General features: G+C 35.9%; 1 protein-coding gene across 1 annotated transcript; it reads left to right on the top strand.

The window, feature by feature from the left end:
• The first annotated feature begins 997 nt into the window (after window positions 1-997).
• On the top strand, window positions 998-2683 carry LOC125218465 (probable inactive patatin-like protein 9). The gene is made up of 2 exons (XM_048120134.1): window positions 998-2220; window positions 2291-2683. The coding sequence occupies exons 1-2, from the start codon at window positions 1291-1293 to the stop codon at window positions 2501-2503; spliced, it is 1143 nt and encodes a 380-aa protein (XP_047976091.1). The 5' UTR covers window positions 998-1290; the 3' UTR covers window positions 2504-2683.
• The last annotated feature ends 12382 nt before the right edge of the window (window positions 2684-15065 follow it).

The following is a 15065-nucleotide window of genomic DNA, read 5'->3' as shown; positions in this document are numbered from 1 at the left end:
TTTATTATTGACTTAATTGGCAATGATTTCTTGGTCACCATAAAAGAAAAAATACTACTAATACTTTTTTTGACCGAGTTCAACTCTCTGATATTCCGTGAATGGGTGATGTCTCGGGCCATGCTTGGGCAAGGGTCCGGTGCATCCAGACCTTGTGTTGCAGCACGCTAGCTCACAACGTAATTTAAAATATTTTTATTTTTAATTCTTTATAAGAATTGATTTTTAAAGATATTCTCATTAAATATTAAAAGAGTGTATTTTAAACGATGAAACTGGATGATAATAAAAAAATGTATGTAAAAATTAAATTAAATTAAATTAAATTGTTATGTGATTTCAGATTTGTAGTATGGATTGTCGAAGTGCATAATACTTCCTCCGTTCCACTTTAGGAGTTCCGATTTACCATTTTTTGGTGTCTCATTTTAGGAGTCTTGGTTGGAATATTTTATTAATGGTATTAGGGCCCCACATTCCAGTAACATTTTTCCACCTACATTCCACTATCTTTTTTCACCAACTTTCCTTTACATTTCTTAAAATCCGTGTCGAACTCAATCGGGACCTCCTAAAGTGATACGGAGGGAGTATTAAAGAAACGATGATGCATCAATGTTTTAACTTGATACGGGATCAAGTTTAAAGTATACAATAAATGAATTTTTTTAAAACTCATGCAATGACCATGTATCAATTCAAATTCCAAATGAGATAAATAGGTGTTTAATGTGTGTGAGTAATTAATTGATGGTAATCATATAGTAGTAGTAATAAATTTAAGTAAAGGTTTAAATAAATTAAGGGAAAACGCGTGCAATAAATTGAATAAAACAAAAAATAAAATACAGCGCAGCACATCGTAAGTAGAGTAGTACTACTACTCTCTCCAGCATCGCATTCTTCAATAATAAGAAAATAATACTAATAATATTATCAATAAAATTAAGGAGGAGTATGTACTCCCTATTTATATTGGCACGAGCACGATCAGTCCCTCAAGTAGCCTCACAGTAAATCGGAATGCGCAGTAACCCGCTGAGTGTGTGCGATTATTTATGAGGAATAGTACACTTCTCATCTTAGCTCAGCTCACCTCCATTAATGGCGATCAGTAGTTAAGCGTGATCTATTCCTTTTTTCACGGATTTTCTCTCACTAGTTTTGCCCTACTCTACTCCCTATATACTCCTACCACTACCAATCCATATCGCCTCCATTTTACCCAGGACATTCATTATTTGCTGCCGCAGCTTTTCATTCTGATTGGAGCGGCTCTGCAAATCTGTGATGGAGCTCAGCAAGGTTACGCTCGAGATCTTCTCCAAGCTGGAGCAGAAGTGGCTGCACCACTGCGAGGCCAAGAAGACGCGTGTGCTCAGCATCGACGGCGGCGGAACCACCGGCATTGTCGCCTGCGCCGCTCTCGTCCACCTCGAGGACCAGATCCACGAGAAAACCGGCGATTTCAACGCGCGGATCGCTGATTTCTTCGATATCGTCGTCGGCACTGGAATCGGCGCTCTCCTCGCCGCGATGCTCGTCGCCGACGACGGTTCCGGCCGTCCGATCTACTCCGCGAGGGACGCGGTGAAGTTTTTGACCGCGAATCGGGCGAAGCTGTTCAAACCGAAGAAGCTGGCTGGATTCCGGCGGATGATGAGATTCTCCGGTGGAAGCATGGACACCGTGCTGGAGGCGGCGTTCCGCCGCGCCGACGGTAAGGTTCTGACTCTGAAGGACACGTGCAAGCCTCTCCTCGTGCCGTGCTTCGATCTGAAGAGCTCGGCGCCGTTCGTCTTCTCCCGCGCCGACGCCTCGGAGTCGCCGAGCTTCGATTTCGAGCTGGCGAAGGTGATCCGCGCCACGTCGGCGACGCCGTCGATGTTCAAGCCGTACAGGCTGTCGTCGCGCGACGGAAGGACCTCCTGCCTGGCGGTCGACGGCGGATTGGTGATGAACAACCCTACCGCCGCCGCCGTCACTCACGTCCTCCACAACAAGCGCGATTTCCCGTCGGTCACCGGAGTCGACGATCTGTTAGTCCTCTCCATCGGCAACGGCCAATTGAGCTGTCCTTCTCCGGTGAAGCTCAGCCGCAGCGGCGATTGCTCCACCGCGGCCGTCGTCGGCATTGTCCTCGACGGCGTTTCCGAAACCGTCGATCAGATGGTGGGGAATGCCTTCTGCTGGAACCCTAACGATTACGTCAGAGTTCAGGTGAAAAATCTCAGTCCTAAATCGGTAACGGCGTTATGTTTTCGGTGCTAACGGCGTTATGTTTTTGCAGGCTAACGGCGTCTCGATCACGGCGGAGGACGTGCTGGCGGAGAGAGCGGTGGAGTCGCTGCCGTTTGGCGGGAAGCAGTTACTAACGGTGACTAACGGCGGGAGGATCGGAGGGTTCGTGCAACGCCTCGTTGCGTCGGGGAAGAGTAACGGAAGCCTGCCGCCGAGCCCGTGCAAAGAGACGGCCGTTAGTCCCCTGGTTAACGGGCGTTAGATTAATTTTGTTTAGATTAATTTTGTCTTTTTGCGCTCAGTTTTATATCAGGAAAATGTCAGTTAACTGTCTCTCTTCGTCAACTTCAAATATTAGCCGTACGATTAAATAAATGGGAGTAGTTTATTATTATGTCTGCTGCTAATTAATGTAATTAAGAAATGAATTTTGTTTTGTTCATCTCATTAATTGCATGAGTATCGAGTGTTGGAGACATTATTATACAGAAAAGGAAAAAACTTTAGTTTCACTTATTTTCAACCGCTTTGTTTTACATTGAAATAACCTATGTAATGTCTTATTGTGTACTGTTACTAAAGAATTATAGTAGTAACAATAAATGATCAAGATAGTATTTCATCTTTATTGTTGAAATATTATATACAATTAAAATGTGATTCATAATAGGCAGAAAAATGATCTGTTGATGTGCTAATGTAGTACTCCCTCCGTCCCTCATTAGGAGTCACACTTTGACCGGGTACGAATTTTAAGAAATATAAAGAAAAGTTGATTGAAAGAGTTAGTGGAATGTGAGACCCATTTATTTATATTAGTTTTATAATAAAATGTGAGTGAATTGAGTTAGTGGAATGTGAGGCCTACTTACTATTTATGGTAAAAAATGAAATGTGACTCTTAATTGAGGACAAACCAAAATGGAAAAGTGTGACTCTTAATCGGGGACGGAGGGAGTATATTTTCATTTTTGTTTTCTTGCTCTCATAAATTATTATTTATAAATTCATATACTTGTGAAAGTAATTTTGGTGGGTGCATTTTTCATACACATATGTGCACTCTTAATATTCTTCGATTTTGAATTGAACTAATTTGAGTGCAAGACTAAGCGATATCAAAAGTACTCACGCAATACAAAAACTAGCATGGGATGGTGCCTATGGTCATTTTGGCATGTCGCCTCATGTGCAGGATGTTTTGGGATTGAGATTGTGAATACTTATGGAATATGTCATATCTGTTAGGCGTTTGTCTCCTTATTTATTTTCCATATCTTGTTTACTTGTTAAGTTTTTGGCACTGTTCTTGCTCAGAGCATCCACAATAGCGGCTAGCCGACCGACTAGCCGATTCGCGTCGCTAGCCGGTCGGCTAGCTGAACCATTACAACCGGCCAGTCGAGAATCGGCGAGAAAATCGGCGTGGGTTAGCCAATTTGCGTGCGCTAGTCGCCATTGTGGCGTGCCGATCGGCCAACGCCAATTTTCATTTTTTTTTTAATTTTTTTAAAACAAGAGCAACATCGAGCGAATGGACAACAACAACGATTCCAGTCCGGCGACGAGCGGCTCTCATACTCCCACGGTACCCGTGGGATCTGGATGGGGCCAAATGGGCCCAGTCCCTTGGCAACAGTTGATGGGGATGATGACTGGAGCGCCAGGGGGGATGCAGGGGGGGAAACAGGGGGGATGCGGTGGGGGATGCCGGGCGGGGTGCAAGCGAGCGGCGGGCAGTCATCGCCAGCGTGGGGAGTGTTGGGGATAATCGCAGCGGAAAATGCAAAACAAATAAATTCACATAAGAATCTATTTAGGTGATTATGTGGGTCGATTCAATTTCATGCTTGAACATGTAGAAACATATAATTGCGCAATTAATCACATAATTTAATTTAAATTATGTTGTTGAATACTTACAACAATGATTCTCCAAAGAATCGAAGTGGCTTGCTACTTCTCCACGTGTAGATCTTGAAACTTGATTGTGAATGCAAGACCAAAGATCTTCTAACCTATGACCCTTAACTCTATAGATCTAAATTCCTTGTGGGAGGAATCTCTTAAAAATTATAAGAATCTTGAAGGAAAAGACAAGAAAGCCAAGTGTGGAGGCTAGGGTTTGTGATAACATATTTGTCTCATCTCCTTACATTCTTATTTATAGAATTTATGATGGGCTAGGTTAGGGATCTATGGGGCTTGGATTGGGCCTCCCCCATTGGACCTTCTTTACTAATTAAATTATAACCCATAATTTAATATAAGGCCAATGGAATATTTCTTGTGCCACTATAGAAGAAATATTGACCGCTCATCCAATCCGTGATCACAAGCAATCCGCGTTAACCTCTTTAATATATTATTTCCCGTGTCTAAGACTTTCTATATCCATTAATTAATTTGTAGTCTGCTATAGTCTTAAAATTAATTAATATCTTTTATTTCCAAGAGTTTGTCTAGTACGAGATGTATATCAAAATATACTTTTCCTTTTCTATTTATTCTTGGATTAAATCCAAACCGGCCGGGTTTCCGAATAATAGAACTTCTCTCGAACACCTCTTGGGGATATAGTCAAACCACGCAGGCACACGATTCAATGTAATAATAAAACTGACACCATACTAGTTATTAATTACTACTACCCAAGATATCAGAAATATTGGGTTGCGAAAAACCCGCACCTATTGATAAGTCAAAGTAGCGTATGATTAAATAACGTATGTCCTATATTATTACAAAGATTAGAAAATATTAAATCTCCAAGACACCGTCTTACAGTAGATAGCAACAAAGACGTGTCTATACTTTAGATCCATTCAATGCTATACCACACCAGTGTCACTAGTCATTCTCAAGGTAAAGACGACTTTCGGATGGACACTGCAACCTTTCACGATAGGTAGCCAAAGCCTATCTAGGTTGTGAAAAAGTTTTACTTCTACAAGGTACCGGTTGGGCCACCTACTGTGATGACCTGTTCCACGACCCAACCTTCAATGTAGAAGACTTAGACTGATTTTACTTTCCGGCGTTTTAATTATATAATTTAATATATAATTAAATGTGGTCAAAACCCATTAAAGTAAAATACACAGTATGAAGAAAACATTTATTATTCTCATTAAATGAAGAGTGTTTACAATATACAAGCAATTTATCAAATTCAAAAATAAACTCGAAAAATGCTTTTTAGTATATATGTTCCAACAGGGAGGTGTGCCCCAGATGCAGCAGCAGATGATGGGGATGATGTGGCAGGGAGGGATGCAGCCCGGGATGCAGGGGCCACCGGGGGGGACACGGTCTATCGTCCCTCTCTTAATTTTTTGACGGCTTTGTCTCACACGTCGACCCCAGTGGAGACGCAGCTCACTGGCGATGACCTTTTGTCATTGCATGAGATGGGGATCTATCTCGGGGAGTCAGACACTCCCGTTCCAGCGGGTCGGGCCGCGCCGAAGAAGAAGAAGGCCAAGGGGAAGGGCAAGGTGGTCGGCGAGTCGTCGCAACCCGCTGATCACGACTGATCACGACACTCCCACGCGGAGGAAGTGGACAGAGGATGAGTACGCCGGCGTGGCCAAGGCGTGGTTGTCGGTCTGCGACGATCCGCTGGTTGCGAACAACCAGCGGGACGTCAACATGTGGGCGAAGATTAGAGCATCCTACAGGAGGAATTGCCCGCACGGGAAGGACTACAAAGCGGGGAGGAGTGCCGGAAGGGGTGGGAACGGATCAGGGCCACGGTCGGCCGATTTTCGGGGTTGTACGCCAACGCCCTCCGCCAACCGACTAGTGGGCAGAATGAGGAGGACGCCCGGAGGATAGCGGAGAGTCGGTTCCCCTTGCCGGGGAAGTATAAGGACTTCACCTTGTGGGAATGCTATGTGTTACTGAAGGACTCCGAAAAGTTCCGGGCGGGGTGTGACGCTGGGTGGCCGAAGAAGCAGAGGCCGAACTATTCCGGCGACTACAGCGGCAGCAGCGGCGGATCCCACGACCTCCCCCCGGATGCTGAGGAGTTTCCGTCCCCTCCATCCTCTACTCGTCGCCCTCGCCCGGTTGGCCAAAAGCGGGCGCAACGGGCAGCGAGGGGAGGATCCCCCCTATCGCCCCAGGAGGTCATCTCGGCACCCCCCCCACGCGTGTACACCTTATTCTCGCGTGCAAAAACGGAGGAACGGATGTTCGCGGTCTTCCAAGAGTGGAAGGCCGCAACCGATCCCACGGAGAAGAGGTTTCTCTACTCTATGCTCGAGAACATGCAGGTGGATTTGGATGCCTCGAGGGCACTGGTGAGGGGTTCAGACGCGGGCTCAGATACCCCGGGTGGCGGCGGCAAGGACGGCGGCGGCGACGGCGAGGAGTAAAGAGTGGCGGAGCTCGTTTGTGGAAGCCCTTTTTTTTAAAAAAAAATCATGTATTTTTTTTATCTATGTACCTTTTTTTTAATGAAATGAATGGATTTCCTGTATATGTCTCGTAAATTTAATTCCGTAATTTAATCGTAAATTTAATTACGTAAATGTAGTTGTTTTTTAATTATTTTATTGCGGCTGGCCTATGGCTGAAAATGCCGATGTGGCAGGTGGAATTTTAGTGCCGCTGATGTGGCAGACGTGGATGCTCTTAGGTCACGAATACGCTTCACATTTGTTCTGCATTCTGATTGTTGTCTTGTTATTTTGTTTCTTAAAAATAAAATTGAGTGTTTTGTCTGCAAGCGAGCATGCGATGTGCTCATAAGGCACATAAATAATTATGAAGTCTAAAATCAACTTATTGACTGAATAATCTGTTAGAAATTAGAGAGATATAGTAAAATTAAAAGTTATTTAAATTCAATAGTAAATAAAGTGTGATTTTTTTTGGCATGAGTGTGTCCGATACTTGAAGGGGCCGTTGAACGTTTGCCTCCTTTAACGCGAACAAAATAATAATTGAATTTTCAGTGGAAAAATGATTTTGCCCCATTATTTTTTGGCCTCATGAATTGTCATTTCCAAAGCCTTTGCAGTTTTCAGATTTCATTCCATTAAACAGTGGTATGATTAGTATTCAAATACATACCTTCAATCCGAACAGTGATAAAATACAAACTTATATGTTGTACAAATTCAAAATTTCTTAACATAGCTTCAATACAATATAAACACATTATAAAATTTTAAGATTTTGATGTCAACACAGTATTAACATAATATCAGCACATCATCAATCATTGACTACCGTTGAAATTCCGTTGACATTTTTCTATTGATGTTTTTTTGTGATCTATTAATATTTTTCAATATTCCAGATCATAGTTTTGAGTTTATACAATATTTAGAGTTTTAATTTGATCACGTCCCTGTAGTATTAAATATTTACTGCTCTACATTATTTTAAATATTCATCTGTAGAAGGACAAGCTATACAGATGAGACCATACCACTTGGTCTGTACGTATATATGCAAGTACATAATAAATCAAGTGAAAAAGGTTGTTGTAGTTTTTACTATTAATAATGGATTTTCAAAAATAATTTAAATCGGCAGATAGTACTTTGAATTTAACATCATGACTCGGTTTAAATTCCATGTTCATTATATAATTATTTCTTTTTCCTAACAACCTTTAATTTATTGTAAACTAAAATATTGTAAATAATTATTCTAAATTTTATACACTCAATATTAGTCTATCCTTTTGGTAAATTCCAACCGACCTATGTCATATCACACAAAATTTTATGCCAACTTCACATTACTTATTTCTCCAACAACCTCTGTATATGTTTCCCACTTAATTTTGTTGAATGAGTATATTTATAGAAATAGCCCCAAAAAATACTCCTTATAATACTAGGAGCTAAAAAATACTACTAGCAATATTTTTTACTATATTGTTTGATGGCTGGTGGTAATTCTATATGGATAAGAACTAAAGATGTACAATAATTGAATGTTAATTAAAGTGAAGCCTATGGAGAAAGGTTACTCCATCAAGAATAGTAAAAATATTAAGCTAGATTCCTATCTAGCAAAAATCCAACAGCTTCCAATCCTAGCAACATCTTTTCTCAATAGATATGTAAAATATATAGTACATATAAAAATTGCAAGCTTGTGAATAACAAGAATCAAAAAGTTTGTGTGGGTGCTTGTCTTATATTGGTGCCCTTTCTCTTTGTTGGTTTCTTGTCAATGCTTTATATAATCATAAAGGATGGTTTGTGGCTAATCCTATGGTAAAAAGTGATTAACTATAATATAATTAATGGCCTTCTAAGTAAAGCCACCTTGAGTATATACTTAATAATGGGATTTTTTAATGTTAGTTTTGGAACTTGCCCACACACTTTTGATTTCAATTGTGATTATTGTTAATTTGGTGTGGTACACTTATTAGCATTGCTTTGTACTATATATTAACATTATATCTTCAAACTAAGGGAAACTCACCCTTGAAAATTAAGGATATTGACAGCACTAACTTGGAATTGTTATTGGGACAAATGCAGTTAAAATCATAAGTATTTTTTGATTAACTTCTGGTTATTACCTTTAACTTTTGAAACTAAAATAAAAAATTACTCTTTCCGTTCAATATTAATGGAGTCATTTTTATAATTTTGAAAAGTTATAATTTAATTGAGTCATTTCTAATTTTTTCAAAAAATAATTCTCCATTTTACTTTATTCTCTCTTCATCTCTCTAACTTTATTCACCATCCATTTAACACACTATCCTTAAACTCCATACCAAAAAGAAATGTCTATATTAACATGGAACTAAGAGAGTATTAATTTATTATTTTTTCACACCTATTCAATGATATAACAATAAAAACCACATCATTTTGGTTATATCACCATCTATTATATAACACTCAAAATACAATGACATCGTATTATTATAAACGACGCTGTTATATTGTCATATCATATTAATTTAAATGTTGACGATTATGTGACGACTAAAAAAATATTACTATGATTTTCAAGTTAAAAAACTTTGAGATTAATCAAAAATCAATAAAAATTATGATTTATATAACAATTATTCTCTTTAAATTTATGAAATTTATAAAACCAAGTTTAGCTTCTGGTCCAAGATTAAGAATTGATAAAGAAGTGAGCCTTCTCTTTTTTAATGGTGGACCAAAAATGAATTATTTTGATTAAACCCCAAGCAATTGTATCCACATTAACTAGTCTCATTGCCATCAGACAAAACATTAACATATATAGGTACTAGATAGTCTTCTTTACTTTTGTCTTCTTCCCCAATTTATCTAATCTTGTTTGAACATGTTTTTTTTAATGTTTTGAAGCTCTTGCAATGAAGATCTTATTATCACTAGAGGAGAAAAAAATGTTTACCTTCTGTAATAAACAATATGGAGTATTTAATATTTTAACACTGAATTTAAATCCTTAACTGTTATGAGTATAATACATTTAATTTGTGCAGGTTTATTATGTTTACTAATAATATCTATTGGTTAATTGTAATATCAAATTCAAAGTCTTAAACAAATTTTTTATGGTATTTTCATACAAAAGATAAGTAATATGTCATGAAAAAATATAAAAATTTAGGTATATTTCAATAAATGACATCCATAACAACGTTACTTTGAAAACAAATATTAAATCAACTCAAACAATTATACTATAATAGCTTTGATGCTAACTTTATAAAATGTTAATTGATGTAATTACAGTACCCCTTTTTATCCTTTTCATTTTTCTTCTACTGTCAATACAAGAAATCGTCAGTCCCCAAATTCTTTATTTTATTAAATATTTTCACTTTCTAATTACCGATATAAGTATATAACAATGGATATAAAAATTTGAAACAAAAGAATCATAATAATGACCTCACCTAATATAAATAAAATTGCAATTTAATACTCGAGCAACTAGTGGTCTTTTGACATAATTAATGTCATGTTCTATGCAGGTATGTTGAATTAAATACATTTAATTTTCAAAAGCTGTTAAATTTTATTATTATTTTATTCACACTTTTCATCTAGATACTAAAAGTCAACCGCGATTGACGGCGCATTCAGCTTGTGGTCAACGCAATTCACTTGAATTTTCGAAGAAAAAAACATCATTTTCAACAGACAAATTGTCATAAAATAATACTCCATTTTGGTCAAGTTCAAGTTCACTCAACAACTTTAAAAATATTGTAATGTACTACTTATAACATTTAAAAAAAAAAATAATTGTGTATTAGTTTAGATGAAATTGTGTATCTAATTTGACGTCCGCTTGTACATTTTTTTCAATATATTTATCAAAATAATTAAAATATGTCAGCAATATAAAACACACGTCAAGTCAATAACTCATCATAGATCAGAAACGAAGAATTTCATCATAAGGTTTAAGTTTAAGGTTAATTGCTAAAGTTATAGAAATAACTAAAATTTGACCTAAATTTACGATAATTTACCTGACGAGGAGTATTATTACAAAACAGATAGATTGGATCTGAAAAGAAAAATATCGTAGCATGGGAAATAGAAAGTGTTTAACTCACTTTTCTTTTCTTTTCTTTTCCGTTTACTACTAGAGTAATGATTTAGAGACATAATGTCTCTAAGATATAATACCCTTATATCAATTTGACATAAATCAAATTATAATATGGACTAATATACCCTTATTTTAAATTAAATAATAATTGAATAAATAAATATATATCAATTAATCATAAAAGGAAAGGCAATTCATATCAAAATAATATCTTTTATCTAAATATACATCAATTAAATTATTATTAAAAATCAAACTCATATCAACTTATACTCTTTTACCTAATACACTAAATCAAAATAAAGATTTACGACGGGCAGAAATATTTCACTCCGCCGTCTCCGTCGACCAGCCTTCACCGTCCGGCCCTCCGCGTCGCAGATTGCGGCATCTTCAGTCTTGTTCATCCAAATCATTGGTGTCACGATATAAGAAAACATCAAAGGTACCGCCCCTATGCTCTTATTTATATGTGTTTTAGGCTTCGTATACATGTTCATGTTCATGGTCAAGCATTTCTCCTTACATGTTCATGTTTATGAAAGATTAAATGGATAGAAATTGGAGTATAACAAAGGACTGAGTTGAAATTTCTCAAGTTGCAGAGAAAGAAGCCATAGTTGGTTTCCGATGTCTAGAGAAGACGAAGATGGAGTACTTGTTAATCACAATGAAATTTCTCAAGTTGCAGAGAAAGAAGCCATAGTTGGTTTCATTTTTGATATGCTTTAGTTTGTATTCTTTCTTTTGATCTTGCGTTTATGTTTTACTGAGATAACTTGAGGCTATGAATTATTTGTTGATTTATCTCCATAGAATTTTCAATTGTATTTTTCAGAAAAATTCAAATGATATATGATAGCCTTTGTGTGTTATATGAAGGTGTAGGGGAATAAAGTTTTTTTCGACAATATAGCTAACAGTTGGTGGACGTGGAAAAGAAAATCAGAAGTATTATATACACCACCTAAGCAATAAAACCAGTACTACTATTAAAAAATGGATATAAAAAAGTGATTTATGAGTTAATTTAGCTAATATTTGATAACAAAAATTATTAGTATGCGAAAAAAAAAGAATATTCACTATGAGTTAATCTAGGTAATATTTGATAGCAAATATTATTAGTATCAAGCTATTCCCAAATTGAATCAATCTATTCCTGGAGGAGTATTGTAAGTGATCTCTTCTACACGCGTTTTCTTGTTTAACAATAAACAATTAATTTATGGATCTTAAACTCTAGTTAAGGTTTTGTTTGGCAGTGCCACGTTCAGTTTGCTCGTCGTTCAAGTGTTACGTTCAATTTATCCATCAAAAAAAGTGCCATAGCTCGACTTGTTTGACCAATAGTCTGCCCACCAACCGTTCAGAAAATTGCTGTCGTTAACAACACTCACGTTTATATTGAATCAATATGGGCGGCGAGATTCTTTTGTGTAAAGATTAAGAACGGAATAATATTACTGTTTTTTGTCAAAAATTAAACTATTAGTCACTTGTTAAGGAGAGCTTATGCAAAGTCACAGAAAAAGTGAATCAAAAGAAATAAATAAAAGCTGTTATAAAAATTTATTCAAATAAAGATAAAGACCAAAATAATAGTATTATATCTTGGTCAACAACAAAACATTAACTTAAACCAACAAAAACATAGAAATAAAACAAACGATAAGCATGAAATCGTCATATCTAAGATGAACACTAGTTCAATCTATGGTAATTACTTCCACTTTTCGAACTTGGTCCCCATCTCCATGTGGCCCTTCATCACCTATCTTTGAGTCACTAAACATGCCATATAGTTTTTTGAGCGGACGGTTTTCAAGCAACATAGATTGTATGTCACGAGGCTCCATAAGTCCCGCCATTCTCACGAACATTTCTTGTACCTCTTTTTTTAGGTCATTTGTTTCGACCCTCTCACATAGGTACAGATTTTCTAATTTATTCTTAGAAGGGGAATGCATCCCCAAGGATAGCCTTCGCCGCAGTGGCTGGTTTTTCGACTGTGGGCTGTGGGGTAGGAGTGGTGGTGCTAGACATTGGAGACTTCGGAGACATAATGTTTTGGCTGTTGTGTGGAAAAATAAAATGTCAAAGTGTCATATATATAGTAGTTAAAAGTTTTAAAATAAGGAAAATTAATTGAAACTTACTCAAAATTTATGTGCTATTACCGTAAAGATTTAAAAAGGTCTATGATTTTATTCACCATTTTCGGATGGTAAGATGTAAACTTTTCAAACTAATGCACATGTCAAATTAATTCACTAGTATTGTAAAGATTTGAATATTTCAAACCAAGGCACTAATTTTGCAATTGTCATTATTTTCTGATTCTGAGCGGTAGCCAATAATTTAGTAAGATACTCCATATCATAAATTGACTTTTTACAAAATTTGCATTATATAAAAACATTTGAATTCAATCATCTATTAGTCATATAGGAATACTTAATATTTTAATATTATCCTCCAACGAAATAAAAATATTCATTCGCATCCAATTATTTTATTATTAAATAATATTTAAAGTTCTAGATTGTAAAAAGTATATACGTACATAAATATGTTTAATTTTTTATTGTTTTCATCCAACGAAATAGTAATAGTTAGTATACACATGTTATACAGTACTTAATTAATACTTGTATCATCTAATGAAAGGATAATAGTCATTTGCGTCAAATTATTTTATCAGTATTAAATAATTACTAAAATCCCGAATCATAAAAATGATTGCATGCTTATACATACTTAATTTCTTAGTGTCATTGTTCAATGGAATAGTAATAGTTACTCACATCAACTTTTTTTTTTTGGTATAATATTGTTTAAAATTCTAAATTGTAAAAGAGTACTCCAACGGTATTCATATGTTATATAGTACTTAATTAATACTTGCACCATCTAATCAATGGATAATAGTCATTTGCGTCAAATTATTTTATCAGTATTAAGAGCATTCCCAACAGTTTCCCTAAAACCTCCCTTATTTCTCCCTAACTCCTGCCACATCAGCGCCACATCAGCACCATAATTTATCCCCAGTTTTTAGCCAACTTTTAGCCAACTGCTCCAATGGTTTCTCCCTTATTTCTCCCTAACTCAACATTTCATTTTTACATCATCACTAATTTAATTGTTTTATTTTTGTATATAATAAAGCTAGCTAATTTAATTTATAAGACAAAACAAATAATAGTAATAAAGTTCGTTGTATTAAACACGGGTAAACATTACAACGACGAAAATTAATAAAAAAAAATAGTACAGGAATGGAAAAAAAAAATTCAAAGTAAAAAAAGGGATGAGGATGGGGAGAGAATGAAGAGAAGGTGTATTTATAGGGGGGAAATTAAAAATAAAAAATAAAAAATATATTTATCGCTGAATTATCGCCCACAGTGGTCGGCGATAATTCGGCGATAATCCGGCAATTTTTCGCCGGTTGGCGATAAAACGGGAGGAAAAATCGCCGAATTATCGCCGACCTCTCCCATTGGTCGGCGATAACTCGGCGATAGACGGCGAAAAAACGCCGACTTTTAGCCGGCACCATTGGGAGTGCTCTAAATAATTACTAAAATCCCGAATCATAAAACTGATTGCATGCATATACATACTTAATTTCTTAGTGTCATTGTTCAACGAAATAGTAGTAGTCACTCACATCAACTTTTTTTTTTTTTTTGTATAATAATGTTTAAAATTCTAAATTGTAAAATAGTACTACATTAGTATACACATGTTATACAATACTTAATTAATACTTGTATCATCTAATGAAAGGATAATAGTCATTTGCGTCAAATTATTTTATCAGTATTAAATAATTACTAAAATCCTGAATCATAAAACTGATTGCATGCATATACATACTTAATTTCTTAGTGTCATTGTTCAACGAAATAGTAGTAGTCACTCACATCAACTTTTTTTTTTTTTTTGTATAATAATGTTTAAAATTCTAAATTGTAAAATAGTACTACATTAGTATACATATGTTATATAGTACTTAATTAATACTTGTATCATCTAATGAAAGGATAATAGTCATTTGCGTCAAATTATTTTATCAGTATTAAATAATTATTAAAATCCTGAATCATAAAAATGGCATGCATATACATACTTAATTTCTTAGTGTCATTGTTCAATGGAATAGTAATAGTCACTCACATCAACTTTTTTTTTATAATAATGTTTAAAACTCTAAAATTCTAAAACACATTATTTTGACACCATGTAACAATTTAATTCTATTATACAAA

This window comes from Salvia hispanica, chromosome 4 (assembly GCF_023119035.1).
Source record: "Salvia hispanica cultivar TCC Black 2014 chromosome 4, UniMelb_Shisp_WGS_1.0, whole genome shotgun sequence".
NCBI lineage: Eukaryota > Viridiplantae > Streptophyta > Magnoliopsida > Lamiales > Lamiaceae > Salvia > Salvia hispanica.
The sequence above is the reverse complement of the archived record's forward strand: the minus strand, read 5'-3'. Positions and strand labels throughout refer to the sequence as shown.

Bases quoted from the DNA above. Each gene is read 5' to 3' on its own strand.
- LOC125218465 (XM_048120134.1), top strand. From the start codon at position 1,291: ATGGAGCTCAGCAAGGTTACGCTCGAGATCTTCTCCAAGCTGGAGCAG. The intron at 2,221-2,290 runs GTGAAAAATCTC...ATGTTTTTGCAG, and splicing joins ACGATTACGTCAGAGTTCAG to GCTAACGGCGTCTCGATCAC.